The sequence below is a fragment of the Larus michahellis genome, chromosome 2, assembly GCF_964199755.1.
Source record: "Larus michahellis chromosome 2, bLarMic1.1, whole genome shotgun sequence".
Lineage (NCBI taxonomy): Eukaryota > Metazoa > Chordata > Aves > Charadriiformes > Laridae > Larus > Larus michahellis.
This window is the reverse complement of record NC_133897.1, coordinates 93,385,096-93,405,957: the sequence shown is the minus strand read 5'-3', so window position 1 is coordinate 93,405,957 and position 20,862 is coordinate 93,385,096. Positions and strand designations below refer to the sequence as shown.

Sequence of the window (20,862 nt, the reverse complement as noted above, 5' to 3'; positions counted from 1 at the left end):
GTTTCCTCTTACAAAAATCTTTATAGTCCTAATCACCCTCACCACTTGCCTGAAGTCCCCTTATATTATCACCGTATCACTCTCCAGATATATTGTATTCAACACGACTGTCTATCAGATGTGGAAACACTACTGATATATACAATAGCATTATGCATTCTTGTACTGATCTGCTTGTCTTCTTTATGCATCATACCATTTTGTCTGACTGCAGCCACATTGTGAAAAGTAGCCTGCATTGGGCTTTCCATAATTGACTTAATATGGCTTTCAAGATTCCCAAAGTATTAAATCACTCATAGAGGAAAAAAAAAAGCTGAATATTATTCCTGTGTACACCTGCCATTTAACCCTTCATGTTTCTTAATCCTGCATACATAGTCTAATTTAATTTTCTTTCAACTAGAATCTACAAAATTAATTTTTGCTTCGTAAAGCTTTTAAGTGATTTCAACTTATGTTTGGTATGTATGCCAGGAAGCATAAAACCAACACAAATTTATTGGAAAACAGTTTCTGATTACCACTGATAATCATAAAGGCTAGAAGACGAGACCAGCTGACCTCTCTGTTATGAAGTCAATTTTTATGCAGAAAGCTTATGGAAATATTCTCATTAATAATTTAGATCATAAAATTAAAAATCTGACCCAACTGTTAGAAGCTGTCTTGCATGAATTACGATTGCAATTATCTGGAAGAAGTGCAATTATGTTCACAATTAAGTTGTACTTTCCAATTCATCCAGACTCTTCTTTGTATTATGGAAAAAAAAAATGCCAGTTTCTGATTCATATAGTAACTATCAGGTACAGGGAAACAGAAAATAAATCCTAAAATTTGGTAACAAATATTTTGAAAATCCATACCTACAGACTGCTCTAGAATTAGGAGCAGAGCCAAATATTTTAAGAGTCTGTAACTGGATGTAAGATTGTCTTTTTCTCCCCTTTTTTGCACTTCTAGAAAATAATATAATTATAACTTTTGTCATGGCACAATAAAATAAGGAAAAATGGGCTATGCAATGGCCACATTAACAGCCAGGAGTAGACATTTTCAATTCTGCTTCTGTCATTTTGGCATTTAGACAAATCATTTAGAGGCGGCCCATATTTTGGGAAGGTAATCCTGGAACTGAAATACCCTCCCAAAACACTTGAGCTAGCTCACATGAAACTGGTTGCATTTGGAAGCAGTATATATTCATTAGCTTATCAGAGGTTCTGTGCCAACAGGTAGTTCTAGGCCAAGCTAGTGATCTGACTTCGTTCTGCATTTCCGCATATGGTGTACTGGCATAGAGTCAGTGCTAGCCCACCGATCTGTGCACAGGATTCTATTAGAAAGTACAAAAATGTCCTTCATCTTCTTCCATATTTGTTTAAATGAATATAATATTGATTTGGCTTCCAGGAGGATTTTGAGGACTGATTTTCATGTAGGGAATTTGAATAAAAGGCACTTTGATGGTGTGAGGTATAAAGGGAACGCCCCTAGTCTGTGTTTCATACTATGATCTCCCAAGCCTTTTCCCTCAAGCCAGAGAGTTGACTGATCAGAGGGTTTCCTTCCTTTATCTAAGACATTCTTATTGTTCAAGATTCAACCTGTTCAATATTTTAGCACACTGAAGACCACTGAAAGGACAGCATGAAGTATGTAACTGATTCCTATTGAAAAAAATCAAGAAAGAACCAACATAACCAGAAAAGTATGCTGTATACTCTCACAAAAAAAAAGCAACACCCAAACCCCACAACACGAAAAACTGTTCCTAGAAAAACTACCATCAGACTTGTAAATTAGCCTCTTTAATCTCCTTATTTTTGCATTTCCCAGAGAAATGTGTATGAACAAAAGTTCATTTGTAGGCAAGAAGCTTAGGAAAAGAATGGGACAAATTTCATTCAAACTACCCACCCTCTATTTGGAAGAAATATATTCTTAAGTCAGGTCTAAACACAGGAGCTATGATTTACCCACAGGGATGTGTAAGAGGCTGAAGAACTGTTCGGACACCATTGTACCTAAGTCTCTTAGAAGTAAGAACACTTTACAGTACCCTCAACTGGTTGAAGAGAAGATAAATCTGACCTTCATTGGCTAAATGGAAGACACAGCCATGTAAAGTGCTTTTGAGCTGAAGGAAAAGTGTAAAACACGCAGGAGTTAGAAGACAACAAGCCTTCACCCATAAAATAATTTTCGCTATTGTTTCTTCCTTTGTTATCAAATCAGTGACAGAGGTGCATCCAAGCAACGGTGTTTGACCATTGCAGGTGGTAAACACATAGTACAGACTCACATAAGACACGTAATTAATTGGCAATGGAAAATACACTGCTAGTATCCACCAGAGAAAAGGAAAGAAACAAGACAGAGCTATAACACGTTCTTGTCCCCTTCTTTTCTGTTATTTTACTTTTTCAAAAAGGACTATGACATCATCTGAGAAATCCATAGCACAACACAAGTCAATTAGTTAATAAATAAACGAGCTGCAGTCTTTTGTTGTTGGGAGAGGAAGAACAGTTAAAAAGAAATTTTCCAGTCATGGTTTCTCATGAAATATGACTGATACAAGCATTTTAAGCCCCAATTTAAAATACTCCGCTCCTCTTGCACATTGATGCACCTTAACCCCACCTTCCACGGGATCACTTTGGGATGGCTAACTAGCAAACTGAGAAATAATTAAAAACAGGACTAATTTTTGGGTACTGAATAACCCAACTGAATAGAATACATTATAGTTGTCAAAATAACGAACTGAACAGAATACATTATCTAGATCCTCAACAGCTCATTAAACGGATATATTGCCTTCACTGATATGGGCTAAGCAGTTAGAGGTGAAAATGTGGAATCACAGCTTCAACACTGCAGACATCTCTGCAGCAAATGACTACCCCGAAAAGATTAATTCCTGACCCCTATCCTCTTCAACTTTTGTGCAGATTACTAAATGAACTTGAGCAGAGTCCATCTGAATCCACCTCTTCCTACAGCAGTCCAGAGTATCAGAGTATGCTGCTGCAAAGATCTACAAAATAGTCAGGAGATTTTTAGTGTAAGAAAGAAAGTTTGCTCAATATTTACTCATTCTTTCCAGACACACCATAGCCTCACCCACATAACAAATATTATCCTTTAATTTCAAGAACTCGCTTTTCTTCTAAGTTAGAGCACACTATTACCTGTTTTATACAAATATGTGAGCACCTTTGAATGCAAACCGAATATTTCTTAGCAATTATAAAAATTAGATAAAAACTAAAAAATTAGATCAAAATTTTCCCTTCCTTTACATCTTGACAGACATGTGAGACTATTTATAATAGACATCATAATTCTATCATATGAAGCCTTAATTTAAGTATCTGTAATGCCCATACAAGATACAAAGAAGGTAAGACAGCCTCTTGAATTCACATATAACTAATACTGAAATACACATAGCATTTCCTGACTGTTTTAACCTTGTATTTAATGCAAGAATACCCAGTCTCATACCACTGCAAAAATCCATTAAGCTTTCTCATCACTCATATCAAAATAACAGAAAATCCTCTAAAAGTATAAATGCCACACCATGCAACAACACCTCATGTGTGTTAATAGATAAGAATTTTAGAACAGACGTGCATCACAGACACTCTCCATTTTAAGGGTAAATTTGGGGAAGGAAAAGAGTCTAAATAGCATTTAGCAAGTAAATATGGTAGTTAGAAAGTCAGTGAACTGGGACCTCTGCTTTTAATTTATGGACATGATTTTTAATCTTACCTTCCCAAACCTATTTGTCTGTTTTATCTACTCATTGCATTCAGCCTTAAAACTAGACTGCAAGCTGCCAAAGGTAGTGAGAATCTGTTCTTTTTATCCTTACTATTAGTCCATAGGGGGTCTGGAACAACAGGGCTTGACTTTAAATTGGGTTTCCAAGGTACCACTGCTAGTATAATAAAGAGTAATAGCCAGCACAACAGCTAGGAAAAAACCAACACCCTAGTTGCTGCTGAAGTGTTAGCTGATGTCAAAACCCCACTTGTTTTTACTAGTATGAAAATGGGTAGGCATGTAGCCATAACAGAAACTCAACTGAGTGTATATTTATTTTGGAATGTAACGTTTTTAGTGAATGGTACAAGCACCTACTCTGGTTATAAAAACACTGTCCTAACTTTCAATGAAGGGAATTTTCAGTGACTTTCAGTGCCTAATACAATCTCTTTTTTTACATATCCATGTTTTCTTCTGCTTTTCCTTGATTTATATCTCTTCTCTACATTTTAGTTGGGGTTGCTGCCAGCCTAAACCATACTGAAAAAGAAATTGGTATTAAACACCAAGTATTTTTAAGCTTTGTGTGGCAAACTCTACTGTGGCCAAAGCACCTTCATCAGGATGAGATGGGCATATTCTTTGGAAACAAATAAAAGACAAATATTCAGCCAGGTGAACACAATCCTGTCATGCCCTGAAAAGGAAAATTACTGTAATTTTGGGAACCCTAATTCTCTGATTGTGAGTTTCTGCATGATTAACTTGCAACATTAACAAATATGATAATTTCAATTTCCAGGAGATAATTTTCCAAATAGATATGCTTTTATTGTAGTACTATCTCCCCTGCAGTGATGCACCTGCAATGAATTGCCACGTGGAGGAGGCGACAAGAGGAGGAACAGTGGAAAAACAGTTACAGAATGGTGGTTACAAAATGGAAGACTATTTGCGCCTTCTGTCTGTATTCTTTAAAAGCACAAAAGCAGAGCGGAAGCACAGTCTGTCAGAATTGCCAAAAAAAAATCCCAACTGATTTAATATATATATAGTGTGTGTGTGTGAGTGTGTGTGTATCAGACTTGGCAGAGAGAAAGAATACATCTGTACATGCACAGGCAAACATCCACCAGATACAACTTTTGTGGTAGAATACACCCTCATATTACAATAAGCAGCATACTTTTTGAGATTGGTTCCTTTTATTTGTAGAAGTGTAAATCAGTATCCAAAAGCTATTAGAATTCAACGCACCGAATTCAACCTGTAGACTCAGGTTACAACATTTTGAGATTGAATCCAATGTAGGCAATAGGGCTACAAACCACAGTACTTATATGCTGTGTTTGGTGAAGATTTGGTGAAAGAGTGGGACAGCAATACAATTCTCTACCACAGCACTTAACATTATACAAGAGACTAAAATGTAGAAAGGGTCGAAGAAACTATATATTCAAATGTGTTCTCAAGTACTTCCTAGAAAGGGGACTTTTAAATTGTGGATATCCAGTTTTGTACTGCAAATGGCTTTTGTTATGCAGCTGCTCAGTTTGCAGTGAGCGGCCTTTGGAGGCACTGCATAAAGCACTCTGGAACAAGCCTCCTGGAATTGCTCAGAGAACATTCAGACAACAAATGGAGCAAACCTCAATTCTATGATTCTATTAGGACAAGAGGAAATGGCCTCAAGTTGCGCCAGGGGACGTTTAGATTAGATACTAGGAAAAATTTTTACACTGAAAGGGTTATCAAGCATTGGAACAGGCTGCCCAGGGAAGCGGTGGAATTGCCATCCCTGGAGGTATTTAAAAGAAAAGTAGATATGGTGCTTAGTGATATGTTTTAGTGATGTTTTTTGTCAGTGCTAGGTTGATGGTTGGACTCTATGATCTGAAAAGTCCCTTCCAACCTAGACTATTCTATGATTCTTCAGCAGGGCCAAGATTTCACCCTGATAGATAAGGACATTCTTAACCACTTTAACTTCTACAATTTGTGGAGTGTTACCTTGATACGAACAAAGTACTTGCTCTAAAATATTGCAACTTCCATAATCAAGAATATTTTTAGACACTATCTCTACTGGAGTTATTCTATTAACAATAAAATCATATCAGAGTTTGTGCAGGGAAACAATTCAAAACTGAATGATGACTGAGTTCTGCAGGAGGCATGTTTTATTCAGACCCACAGCTATAGCAAACAATTGAAAAATTTATTTGATGAATAATCTCTTTCCTCCGGCGTTCTGGTATCTCATAAATGGTGGTATTAACAGCTACAAGGATCTTGATTAACAGAACCAACTGTTCTATTTTTTTTCTAATGCCTCCAATGAATATGGTAACCTAGATAGACTGCAAAAATAGATCGAGACAGATAGAGAGAGAAAAAATGATATGGGTAAAAATTTCCACCTATACAAAAGTCCAACACCAGGTCTATGTATCATAATGTCTCCCTTATATATTTCAAATGAGGAATTAACTGGCAACAGTGTAATACATAAATCTTGTCAAGGTGTCACCTTCTCACCTATATAAGTTTATTGCAAAAACAGTTCGCAAAAAAAAGTGCTGAATGCTTGGCATACTGTCTTTCATACTGAATATACTTTGGATGTTGTCCCTGTAACTGCTTAAAGAGTTTTTTGTTAGCTTTGAGAAATTAAAACCTGTAGTCCTGCAGAATATTGCTAGTATCAGAGAAAACAGATGTGTGACTATTGATAATGTCTTTGTGGGCTTTTATAACACACACAAAAAAATGTTTTAATGACAGAGCAGAGACAACAATTTCACCAAAGGAGATACTTTTGAGAAGGTACTGGACACAGGGAAATCTAGTTTCATGTGGAAGTATCAACCCCAAATACATCCTTGCCAGCATAACTAAGATCTGTACCACACCTTCTACATACATATGGTGTATGTCTCCTCAATAGACAAAGCAAGATGTTAAGAAGACTCCATGAAGCTCTTTCTCTAAGCAGTGTTCCATTTCAGAATGCAAAGTAAGTATACTTAGTCTTAATAAGCATTTCTTCAAAAAATTGACCATATTAATATCAACTACAATTAAATTAGTTACATAATTCAAGTCAAAGTATCTGTATTTGCTGGTGCAACAGCATTAACAAAGTCAAGTTGTGTTTTAAAATATTTGTGTTCATGTGTGTAAATATTCATACACTATCTTGATCTATAAAAATATCTAAATATATACACACAGAGACATCCTCGGAAAAAAATATCTATAAAATATATATGCCACCTGTAGCTAAAGCAAGGCAAGGAACCACAAGAATTTACTTTGTATATAAAACCTAGAGACTAGCTATTAACAACAAATATTTTCTGACACCATATGTGTGACTTTGTATTAATTATCTAAGAGTCAAAATTTTCTCCAACACATGGGCCTCATATTTTGAGGGAGAGAAATAATCAGTTCATCTTGAACGTTAGAAGTAAATGCTATCTTTGGAAAACTCCCGCTACTGAGCAACAGAAAGAACGTAAGCCAAAAAGGATTTCACTATTTAAGCTAGGGAGAGAATATTACTACAAGCGTAGCAAAAGCCACCTTAGTTGTTACACCAGGCAAGAGCCACATTAGTGTTACACCATTATTAGTGTTGCACCGGGCAATCCATTGCTATTTAGCTTACAGTAGCTTTTCAAATAGCAGATGATCACACAATCCATATACTGAATACAGATTTTTGAAGGTGTTGCAAATGTGAAAAAAGTGGAATACCTCCAAACAATGCATTCAGGTCATTCTTAAAAGCAATAAGTGAACACAGGAATACTGTCTGCCAGATCTCATTTATCCCCTGAGGAAGAGTTTTAACTCTTTTAAATTCTTTTTTTTTTTTTTCCCTTTTTTTTTAGTAAAAATTACTTAGGAATAGGAATCATTATGACATGAAATGGAAGACAAGCAGTCCTACAGAGTAGAGAACAAGACTCCTGAATATTTAATTAAAAGACAGGATTTTAAAAATACCATGAAAGATCATAAAGGCTGTCAATACCTTTCCCTGTCTGCAGCTGTTGTAATAGCCTCAACAAAATACATGAACTAAAAGAAAACAACAGGAAATCCTGGAGTGCAAAGGAAAGGTTGGAGAAAGAGAGACAGAAGGGAGCACTAGCAAGTTGGAGGAGAAACAGAGCCTGTATGAAGAAATATACTGTCAAGAAGAAATCAAAGAAGGGCTTATAGGCAAGACATAAGAGTTACACGGCTAAGATGATTCAATCACTTGGTTTTCAAGATGTTAAGGGAGTTCACATTCTAAAAATTGCCTTTGGATAAATAAAGCACCCCTGGTGCACCCCACAACTATCTGTATCATTTGTCCTTCAGCTCCAAGAAATATCTGAGCAAAGTGGGTGATCTTCCAAGCTATTTCATTTCTGAAACAAGCACTATTAATAACTATCATGACAAGCAACCTAGATTAGATGAAGGCAAGACAGCAGGTTCTGTAAAGAGCAGGTTCAAAATATTCTCATACATCCATATCAGTCATCAAGACCTGAGGGATGTTATTATCAAATACAATTTTATGTTTAGAAGGCATTTGAGATATAAAAAACTTCAATATATAGCCATCACCATCAAAAGTTACATGGATATCAGTTCTGGTGACCCACAACTTCAAAAAAAGTCTCTCTGATGATTCTATTTCTTCTAGGCAGGATAGAAAAGGCATCATCTCTTCTGACATAAGATGGAGTGATGCAACAACTTTCCTCATTCATTTTCAATGAGTTAGAAACTGGAAATACTCAGTAAACTTCAGACCACAATCTGAAATCTGGATCTATATCTATAGCACAACACATTTCTTCAAGCATACCTTTCAGTCTAGCTGAGAATCGTACATTTTAAGAACAAGCAAAAATACCAAATTACATAGTGAAGGAAAGCAGCTACCAAGTCACACGGGAGACCTTTTATGGAACCAACTCAATTTCATCAACAGAACACATTCATGAGCAATTAATATGATTTTCAAAATAGAAATTTCAGAAAGGATTACTGTTTCCTTCTCTGGTGCTCTAGCACTTGCAGAAAAATGATAGTCTTTTTTTCAGCTGAGCCCCCTTTTTGGCAGGTGCTTTACTGACTATTTTTTCTCTAGAGCTGAAGGGAACAAAAAGCCTCTGTGAGGAAGGCTGGCAGGGTTCACATCTTTCATTTGCCAGCAGTTAGGAGATAAACATGAGGACAAGAAGGTGGAGGACAAGAAGTGGATCAGCTTCTTGGCACTGTAAGAGTACCTCCCTTTACTAGAAAATAGCTGTCTTTCCATTGTTTTTCTAATAGCCCTCTGATGTGTCTGAGCCTGTCAAACAAAAAGCCAAAGACGTCTGTCTATACTGTGGATGAAAAGTGGAAAAGGACCAGGCAGCAACCTGGGAAGGTACTAGGAAGGAAAATGTTTGGATGAGAGAAGAAAGTGGGTGAAAAGAGTGTAACATTTTGAGGTAAATGGAAGAACCTGACCGTTTACTTTCAGAAGGACAGAAGGAGTTACAGTTATGCACTTACTGAGAAAACAAATTTATGTAAACCTTAAGCAAGTTAGATGATCTTATTTTTGAGATTGGATATCTTTTTGTGACTACTGATAGGTAACATTATAAAGATGCTCCATGCACATTCTATGCTTCAGACAATCCTGAAAGGGTGACAAAAGGAAAAGGAAGCAAGATTCAGGGTTGAGGAGTATAAAGCTAAATAATTAGAAGAGGTGAAATTAAGTTTTCAACTTAATCACAATTAATTAAATCACAAGATTTCCTGCAAGAAACTAATTAAAACAATAACAAAAAAGCTGAAGGAAAATATAATGTGTCCAAGATTTTTAGACCAGCTATTTTGACACTTCTTTTTCAGGGTCTAATGCTGCATTTAAGTGGTAGTGTCATCTATACTATTAGCCTACCAGAAGACTGAAATGTATGCTGTATCTTCTCCTTATAAGCAGTCGGCAAAAATTTGAAAATTCTAATATCAGTCTTTATGTCAGCAGCCCCTTCTAAACACAGCCACTGCTATTTATTGTCCGCAGTTTTCTACTCAGAAATCAAGTTACATTTTGCAAGGTGGAGCATTAAAATCATTCTTATATCCTTTTAAGTGAATTTTACAGGAAGATGAAAGGGAGTTCGGCTTAAAAACTCACGTTGTGATATAACTTCAAATATATTATAACAAATGGTTTGTCAACCCTTATTTTGAAATTACAGGGAACTTGATTTGTCATAGTGGATTAAAAACTCCTCTCTACAAATAGAAGAGATCACTTAATTACCTATCAACAGACATCAAATTCCACTCTGTTATCCATGTGCAGAAATCAATAACACCTTTCACTGTAGCATATCTTCTGCAAAGGCCCAAGCTTGTGCCAAATGCACCAGGAGAAGGAACATACTTCCCTGGGAAGACTAACTCCAACTCTTAATTAACCTTTAGGAGAAGTGCCTGCCTTTAGCTTCCAGCTATTTATTTCTCTTATTTCTTCCACTTCTGCCACTGGAAAAGTTAGATCTATGCCTTAATAGACAGTATACTCTACACATACAAAAAAAAAAAATAGTTTTTTAAGCAAATCACTTCTCTATCTTCTTTTTGATAAACTACACTAACTGAACTGTGATGGGCTTTATAAGGACTTCACCTCCAAACTCACATATTAACTCTTCTCTGTTCCCTTTCCAAACTCTCAACTTTTTCTTAAAGACATTGAGACTTAAAAACATGGACACAAAGGCTGTACATGGTGTTGTAGCACCAGTATCATCAATTCTGTACTGATATTCAAAATGAATTCTTTCCATCATTTTGTACATTCAATTGAAACATAAATGATCTTAGCCATACTGTCTTAAAATGCTTTTTCACCAGGATTAGCAGGTAACTTTCAAAGTCAATGTTTTCCAGAATATTACTCCCCATTACACAGATTTGGCCAGCATTTGGCTTAATTAAAACACACTTTATTTAGCATAGATTCAGCTCTTCAGGTGATCTAATTCACTCTTTAGGACTGGTCTGACTCATTACTATTCTTCCAGTCCCTTGCAGCAGTCACTTCTTTTTTTCATAAGCAAGGTTATATTTACTTCAGTATCACTTATGAAAATATCAAAAAGCAGAGTTGAAACCCAGTGAAAATTCACTGAAAGCTCTTCAGTTTGATGTTTTGCTATTGATGACTGCTTTTTGTCAGCTACAATTTCTTAATTAAATTAGCTTTATAAGTACTGTACATTGTTGATCTCTTAAATTCTAATAGGAGCAAAGTAACATTTTGCCCAACATCCTTCAAAATTGTTAACACCAGCTGCTTCAGAGAAAGTTTTAAGCAACCATAAAAATTAGTTATGCATCAACATGCTTCCACTCCAACACTTTCAGTGGCTAACTTACCCAAGAAGTTCAAAGACATATAAGCTTTAATAGTACTTCTCTTACTATAGCTATTCATATGATATATACACTACTAACCTCTCTGGCTTTTTTAATCGTATTACCGCAGTCTTAGCCTCCATAACATTTTATGGCAATGAATTTCAAATTATATGTGTGAAAAACATAATTTTATCCATTTTGAATTTTCTACAGTTTAGTTTCACTATATCTCAGGTTCCAACTGTATTTTACTGCCAGAAGATATTAGATCTAAAGTTGGTATTTCCCAAAGGTGTAGATTTCTAAGATGTAGAATGCTACAAAATTAATTCATTTGGCGCTTCAGCAAGACATCTGAACATCTTATAATTCTGCAGTACTGGTCCTTTAATGATCCAATGAGCCCACTCACTAGACTATTGCCTGCTTTTGCATATACTCAGAATATTTTGTTATTTATCCATGGTTAGCTAGTTACCCCATAGACTTGCTCTTAGCTCTCCAGCTTATTTTTGTACATATACTGCCTGCTGTAGTTTATGATAATTTTATTGGACTCCATAGAGTTGGTTTCTCCATTTTCTCAAGGCTATTTGGCTCCAATGATTTTGTCATGCAGTCATTGCAAGCTCAGTCTAATCTTTTTTCTGCATGCTCTGTATACATCTACAAAACAATAACCATCAATCGTGTGCCCCAGCTGTGAAGAAATTAATTATGCACGTCTGTATTATAATATATGCATGTACTATGCTTGTACACATAGGCATTCCCTGACTTAAAAAGAAAATCTTAACTGTTCTCAACAAAAAGTGAGTTTTATTCCAAGTTTTTTCATTGGAATAAAACTAAAAATTATGAGTAAACCTTCCACAAAGGATCCTTAAAGCACTAGAAATTACACAGTGTGCTTTGTATCTTTAAAGTTACCAATATTAAAATTTTTACAATTTAGTTAATGCACTGCTACTTACCTCTAATATTTGCATTTAGAAAGGGTCAAATAATTCTGAGTTTATTTTACGTCACTGTGGTGCATTGACTGGGCCAGCAGCTAAGCACCACACAGCTGCTTGCTCACGTTCCCCCTCCTCCGGCAAGATGGGGGAGAGAACAGGAAGAGAGAAAGTGAGAAAACTTGGGGGTCAAGAAAAAGACAGTTTAAGAAGTGAAGGAAAAAATAAAGAAAAGAAACCCAACAAAACCACAAGCGATGCAAAGGCCATCACTCACCACTCTCACAAGTAGACTGATGCTCAGCCAGTCTGGTAGCAATGGGTACCTCCCCCAAAAACCACCTCTCCTCAGTTTTTATTGATGAACATGACCCTATACGGATTGAATAACTGTCTGGTCAATTTGGCTCAGCTCTCCAGGTCGCGTCCCCTCACAGCTTCTTGCTCACCCTCAGCCTCCTAACCGCAGGGAGCAGAGACAGAACGGGAAAAAGAGAAAGCCTTGACACTGCAAGTACTCCTCAGCAACAGCCAAAACACTGGTGTGTTATCAACAATGTTTTAGTCACAAATCCAAAACACAGCACCATAAGGGCTGCTATGAAGAAAATTAACTCAATTCCAGCCAGGCCCAGTACAATAAGACATTGTAAAATATAACTAGAAATTATCAAACTTCCAACTTCAGTGAAATACCGTCATATTTTGCTGAAGTGATGTCTCTGGCTTGTTTTTGGCATTGGTCATCAGCCTAATTCATGTACTTATTTTTTGCAGCTTCATTTAAGAACGGACATGCACACCCCTCTACTACATGCCTACACTATACCTTGTGAGACAAGAGGCAACGTTTTGGTTTCTACACAATCTTGACTCCTCAAGGGCTCAGTATCAGTAAAGGATAGCCAATACCCTTCCTTTTGCTCAGATCCATGCTTTGTCAAAGCAGCTCTCTAATCCAAATTCTTTTACAAATCAAATAGCAGCATCCTGTGATCTTCTCAGTAACCCAGCTGTTTGCTCTAGGGGGTTTTGAAAATTCATTTGACTACTTTGACAACAGAAAGTTTGACTGCCTTTGAATCTGCTTTCAAAGACAAAATTATACAGGTCAAGATATTGCTCATGGAGCATTCTGGTTAGCTTTGACAATGATGGATACCTTTCGTGACCATTTCCCAGATCCCTTATGCCCACACTTCACAACTGTCCTTAATGATGAATGACAGTCATCTGCAACGAACGACAATTTTCCAGTACTCTCATCTCCAAAGAAATGGCATTATCATCACATTTTCTTTCTATAATTTATCAGACTGAAAAATACAGAGTCTCTGATTACTACAGTCTTTATTAATGTAACAACTTAAACAAATACTAAGTTATGTGGTTTGAAATGTGGATGGTAAAAGATACCAAGTTGTTAGGTACAGTATACTCTGTTTTCATTACTTGGGGAACTCTAATTCTTACTCTCTAATGAAAATGCAATGTGGAGAAGACAGGCTGTTTTGATTTGAAATTGCTGCAGATATCCTAGCTGAGCCTTGAAGAAATACACAACTGATATAAAATAAAGGGATATTCAAAGCTGTATTTTGAATTGAAGTCTTGTTCTCACCACTCACAGCAGTGGATATTTTATTTGCTTAGTGAGGGTTTTTCACTCTATAGTTACATCTTCACTGATTCAACAGGGACTGAAATAGTCTAGTAAAAAGACCCTCTGGAAAAAGTTTTATCCAGTCAAGTTTGCACTTTGTGAGAAAAGGTCTCATCTTAGGCCACAATTCTTGGCACTGATAACTCCTCACTGTGAGATGCAATTGAATTTATCTTAACAAATAACACAAGCTATGTTCAAAATTATTATTTCTATTACTGTAATAATGAAGGTCCTCAGTCACAGACCAATACTTCTCTGTACCTGTGTTCTATAGAACCAAAACAAAAAGGACTGCGTATAGAACAAAATGTTTGACGTCTAACCAAAGACGACTATAATCTATATATAAATCATCAAATAGAAAGAAACACGTTAAGTAAGAAACACGTTAAGTAAGAAACACGTTAAGTAAGAAACACGTTAAGTAAGAAACACGTTAAGTAAGAAACACGTTAAGTAAGAAACACGTTAAGTAAGAAACACGGTAAGTAAGAAACACGGTAAGTAAGAAACACGGTAGAAGCACAAGAATCCCAGGAACAATGAGAAATATTGGTGAGCTTGGTGGGCACTATTATTACAGAACTTGAACTTTGTATTTTGCAAGATATCACATTAGTGACTTCTAAGAAGATTTTTTAAGGAGAACAAACTTCCTAAGATTTCAGAAACTTTATTAAGGACGCCCTCCCAGGCTGGCAGAGCAGGAAAATAGAAAGCATGAAGGAACTTGTTTTAAAACAAACAAACATTTAAGGGAGCCTGAAATAACGTGCCACTTGAGAGGACAAATGATCTTCTACTGTGGGGGGCAAGAGTTTTTATTTATTTTTCTTATTTGCACACAGATGGAGATGAATACACCTTTCTAATAGCTTACAGGTTTTATATCTGTGGTATATCTCAGCAATATTTATGTATTGTTAGCGTGCGTCAAAGAGGGTAATTAGTTGCCAGGGGCTGGTAGGAAGCAGTACGTTAATGCTCATGCAGCAAGACAATGCCTGTGTGCACGTGTACACATAGTAGAAGGGTAGGAAGACAACTGTGAAGTGATACAAAGGCGAATCACATAGACATATAAAACCTACTACACAAGGCAGATCATGTCATACACAAAAAGAATTACCAGGTGGTAGCAGGCAGCATTCTCCATTTGCTTGTGTATTCCTCAACTTTAGGAACTTTCTGCATGTTTATCTTTGTGTTTGTGATCTTTATAAACCTGTCTGCTTCAGAAGGTACCTAATTTTCTACTTACAGGCTGATTCAGCACCATTTGTATGGTCCAGGTGTGCTGCCCGTGGAACATAGGGCATCTTCTCCGAGTCCTGCAGTAGTTTCAGAAATACCTTTAATGAAATAGGAAAAAAATAATTTAGAATCCATTCTCTAAAAACTTATATATATATATATATATCTCCCAAACCATCCAGGTTGTCAGATATTAGTAGTGGCTGCTGTAGCCACCCTGCTGGAATGACTATAAAATTAGACAAGTTCTCCAGTGGAAGATCCTGGGGATAAGGGGAAAAGAATAAATGCCAATAGAAGCAAAAGCACCTATGCAAACCACTCTTGGCCCATGGACGCTACTATCTGCAAAGATTTTTCAATACACCAGCTGCCTGTGATTGACATTTTATGCTCCTAAGCTGTGACATACGTTGGAACTCGGTTACTGCAATTTTTACCAAGGGCATATTCACAGCTCCAAATTTTTTCTACTACTCTAGCTAGTTGTGTGGGCACAACTGGACCTGCTACCAGAGTTCTAGTTGTGCCAGTACAACTAAATCTAATGTACAAAATCCTACAGAACTGACAATCTACAGAGCTGTGGGAAGTATCCATAGATTTATGCAATCATGTGGGCAATAATGTTTTCGGAAGACATTTAAAGTCATCAGGTACCGTCAACATTAACAAAGTCCTGTCTAACTAATACAAAAGAGAGGACTGGGCAACTATGCATGTTTTATAGTATCACAGAATCACAGAATGGTAGGCTTACAAGGGACCTCTGGAGATCATCTAGTCCAAACCCCCTGCCAGAGCAGGGTCACCTACAGCAGGTTGCACAGGAACGCGTCCAGGCGGGTTTTGAATGTCTCCAGAGTTGAAGACTCCACCACCTCTCTGGGTAGACTGTTCCAGTGCTCTGCCACCCTCAAAGTAAAGAAGTTCCTCCTCGTGTTTAGGTGGAACTTCCTATGTTCAAGTTTGTGCCCATTACCTCTTGTCCTGTCACTGGGCACCACTGAAAAGAGCCTGGCCTCACCCTCCTGACACCCACCCTTTAAGTATTTATAATTGTTGATAAGGTCCCCCCTCAGTCACCTTTTTTCCAGACTGAAGAGACCCAAATCCTTCAGTCTTTCTTCCTAAGAGAGGTGTTCCAGTCCCCTAATCATCTTCGTAGCCCTTTGCTGTACACTCTCCAGGAGATACCTGTCCCTCTGGAACCAGGGAGCCCAGAACTAGACACAGTACTCCAGGTGCGGCCTCACCAAGGCAGAGTAGAGGGGGAGGATGACCTCCCTCGACCTGCTGGCCACACTCTTCTTGATGCACCCCAGGATGCCATTGGCCTTCTTGGCCACAAGGGCACATGGCTGACTCATGGTCATCCTCTTGTCCACCAGGACTCTCAGGTCTCTTTCCACCGAGCTAGCTGCTCTCCAGCAGGTCAGCCCCCAACCTGTACTGGTGCATGGTGTTATTCCTCCCCAGGTGCAGCACCCTACACTTGCCCTTGTTGAATTTCATAAGGTTCCTCTTTGCCCAAATCTCCAACCTGTCCAGGTCTCTCTGTATGGCGGCACAGCCTTCCGGTGTGTCAGACACGCCTCCCAGTAAAACCATTAGCATGTATACCCCAAATGGGGAGAAGATGGTAGGATCCTATTACCTAAAATCGCCATGGGAAAAAACAAAACGATTTTTTAATGAAAGTAACAATCTAAAAATCTGCACTAGAGCAAAATTGTAAGGGCTGAATCTTCCTAAGCAAGGGGAGACACCTCAGAAGGGAGTTAAAGATAACATTAAAAAAAAAAAAACAAACCAGCAGATTTCACCAACTTTATAATCATGAGATCTATTTAAATGGTATATGCAGACTTTGCCAAACAGATTCGTGTTCAAACTACTACTTCTTGTTTAATCTTGTTTCACAGTTCTGTCCACATAAAGTTCTTTGGATTTCATAGAGATATATTTCATTTATCAGTCCCTCAGCCTTGCAGAAACTTGGAACAGCTTTCATAGTGAGTCAGTTATTAACACTCACCCCACTCAAAATTAAAAATAAATTATTTTTTTCTTATCTTAGCCTGAACTGCAATTTAAACAGTGATCTAGGAACTTCAGAGAAAAAGAAAGAAAAGAAAAATTAACAGAAAATACATCTACCATGAACATCTCTAATTGAACAGCAAAAGTACAACCAAGTTTTGTTTTCTCTTGATGAAAGCCTTCTCTTGCTTTCTCTTCTGTTTAGTTTGAGCTGCAAGACTTAGATTATAACCACAGTGTGACTTTCAGAAATCATTAAGAAACCATTTATTTCTTCCTACAAAAGAGCCTGATATCAGCTACAACAAAAAATTCTGTGTTTCCAAGGAGCTCATACGAAAGACAATAAAAACCAGTCAATTTGAAGTACTTTATAGTTGTGGAAAGATATTTCTTGACTTGCTAAGGTGTGACTGTTACATAAACCATACTTTGCTTAGTCAATACAGTTGTCTTAACTGTGGTTATTGATTGCATTTCTTACTTGCGAACTTTCAGGGAACACTTTTTGGCCATTAACAACTGCAAGGCCAGAAGAAATTAATACCTTCTGACATTTCTGTATTAGACCCTGGACGGAGATCCTCACTGCCCAAAGCCACATTCTGATTTGTTGCCTTGGACCTGTTTGCTGATGGCTCCTCTGCACACCAGTTCTGTCAAGCAAACCAAACTAAACTGAATTGACTAAAACCACAAAGGAACTGCTCCTCTCTGGCTAGGATGAAGACTACACTACAAAACATTGCCTGCATATGCTCAGTTCAGTGTCAAAAGTCCTGCTGGAGTTGCAGACAAGACATTTTCTTCCCAGACATTCCTTCTGGGAATAAGCAATAAGTAGGACCTTCCCCTTCTAGGAAGGGAGAGGGGTAAGTATAGAGCATCTGTCATTCGTTTAGAGACCAGTCCAGCTTGAGCAACAACAAGCCATTGAACAAATTAAACGAGATATTGTCCAAAGGCTTGTCATTGCTCAGGGCCCCATATTGGGCGCCAATTAATTCTGTCAAGGTTTAGGCTGCACTGGCCACTAAACAAACGACACATGCTCTCTATTAACCTCTCTCCCCTCTCGGAAGGGGAAGGGAGAGAGAATAAGGGAGAAAGACTTATGGGTTGAAAAAAACCTAAAACAGCTATAATGAAATATTAAAAATAAAAATAAAATATAATAATATTAATAAGAAAATGATTAAATGTATACACATATATACAAAACCAATATTGCGCTCTCAGGATGACAAACACATCACTGGCAAGCACCGGGACTGGACACAGGGGCAGACAGGAACTGAATTCAAGAACTGGATTCAGGAACACATGGATTGGGATCAAAGGCAGAAAAATGGACAGAGTCCTTCTCAGACACCGCCAATTGAAGAAGGAGAAGAAGAAGGTTGACCCCTTTGATCCCTCAGCTTTACACTGAGCATGATGCAGGTGGGATGGAATGGAATACCGTGTCGGTCATTTTTGGGTCACCTGCCCTATCTGCTCCTCCCCTCAGGTGCAACCCCTCTACACTCTTCCACTTCCAGCCCTCCATCTTGGTACATAAAAAAGTTAGCTGACCTTGGTTGTTATACCAATACGCATGAGCAGAAGCCCCTCTGCATACCTTTCCTTGGTAGTACCTATAAACATCTATCACTGCTAGAACCAGATACTGTCTAAAAAATATACCATTAATTTCAGAGAGTGCAGTCAGTTCGAAGAGACTTAACTGAAAGTAAAATTACTGAAAAGGAAAATTGGCACAGTATTCTTGACACTGGATGTCCTTGACACAGTATCCTGCAGTGGCACCGTATCCTTGACACTTCACTGCAGAGCACGGGGACCCTGTCACACCTTAGTTATCATTCTGAAAACACATTCTCACCTGAAAGGAAAAAGTGCAAAAAATGAAAGTGGATTAAAGAAAGAGAAAGCGAAGAGAGGATAAAAGGATAAATAGACAACACCTATAGACAGTCCTTTATCATCTAAAACCACTGACTGATAGTTTAGCAACATTTCTGGGCCCTCCTACCCCACTAATTCCATGTGTATTCTGAGTATTTTGCAGTGGGAAAGTGTTAATTGCTTGAATTGCTTGCTGACAGTTAATTTGCAACAAGCACCTGCAAAAAGAGTAGTCAAAATTGTGAGTGGTAATGTATTTAGTAATTAAAAAGCCATATAAAAGTCCCTGAAAAGTAAGCAGCATAAGGAATCAGGATTAGATGTTGTTAGAGCACTCTCGACAAAATTCAATCTCATTAGAAGCTACATAGTGTTTTAAGGCTAAAATATTTCAAGGAGGTATATGGCTTTCCCTGGAAAGTTTTGGGACAAACTCTCTGGTCATTTCAAGGAAGAGAACTTAAAGTAGTACTCCATTAACAGATATCGTGACACATCTTATTTTGCAAAGATGTTTCAATGGTTTTGTTCTCTCCTCAAAGCAAAGCAAGAAAGCGATAAGCTCTGAAACCTCCAGAGCTGCCAGAAAGTGAAACATCATCCTCCAGAGAGCTCTCAGTTTACACTTAATTTAATTAATCCTTCTATCCTTCTTTTGGTTCTGCTAACATTCTTTGGATTCCAAGCATTAAAAGTACACAAATACAACTGGTTGGAAAAGATATTCAAAATCTAAAATGAAGAAAATATAATATTAGTGAGATTTGAAAGTGTCAGAAACTGATTTTGTTAGAACTTCAAGATTGCTTTGAAGTATGAATGGAGGTCTGGTTTCCCTTGAAGAGTAAAATTTTTAGAGTGTGAATGCCCCTCAGACTGAAAAGGAATAATGGTGAGTGTATGAAAGAACAAAAAGAAAGGATAAAATAAAAATTATAACACATTTCTTCCTCTAAAGTCAGAGTTCTTTGTTTCCAGATTGAATTGTTTGAATAGACTAAATAGCACTATTATGTGCTATCCATTTAGTTGCCAATGCAAAAAGGCTTTTGATAAGAAAAAGGCGAATTGAGGTTATAACAACGACTAATGATGAGATGCAGAGATGACAGAAATCAACCCTATTTAAAGCATTAAGTCTTCAAGCTGAATAATGATACATCAATATCTAATACCACCTTTAAAGCTTTTTTTAACCTGCAGAAAACAACAAAAAAGCAAGCTCTCAACTGAATAACAGATGCAGCACACTGAGGAAGCTTCCTCGTATTCCATGACAGCTTCACATTTTCTTTACAGATGCCAGTTCTGGAAAGTCCTATGACATCTCACAGGGATGTAATCAAGAAAGGTTCTCAAAATCTACATTACCTCAGAATCTATAAAGTTTGGCAGTGAAAAGTATTCTTTCTTATAGCATATTAATCACACTATATAATTTGAAAGAAAGTAACAATTTTTCAATAAGGTTTGTTAATAAGCCTTTGACTTGCCTCATAGAATTGTATAGCAGGAACGTAATTTACTTCATAGCATTATGTAAAATTATTAAACTTGTATGATATATTTTTTTCCTCTCTCCCCACACCCCCATTGTCATAGTAAATGCCACACTAGCTTTACATACTGTGGTCATTTGTAAGAGAAACACTAAAGAGATGGTTTGGTGGTTGTTTTGGTTTTGGTTTGGTTTGGTTTTTTTTTAATAAATAACACAGTTATATAGAGCTTAACCTCAAAGGAAACCACATCCTGATGGTAGATCATTTTTTGGACTGCAGTTTAAAAACAAGTATGCAAAACCAGATCTGT

At 37.3% G+C, this 20,862-nt stretch overlaps 1 protein-coding gene across 1 annotated transcript in view; it reads right to left on the bottom strand.

Annotated features, from left to right (window-relative positions):
- ABCA13 (ATP binding cassette subfamily A member 13) overlaps positions 1 to 20,862 on the bottom strand; it is a 202,081-nt gene that overhangs the window by 74,219 nt on the left and 107,000 nt on the right. The window contains exon 35 of the mRNA XM_074576273.1: positions 15,107 to 15,197. Coding sequence (XP_074432374.1) covers positions 15,107 to 15,197 — 91 coding nt within the window. The remainder of the gene's footprint in view (positions 1 to 15,106; positions 15,198 to 20,862) is intronic.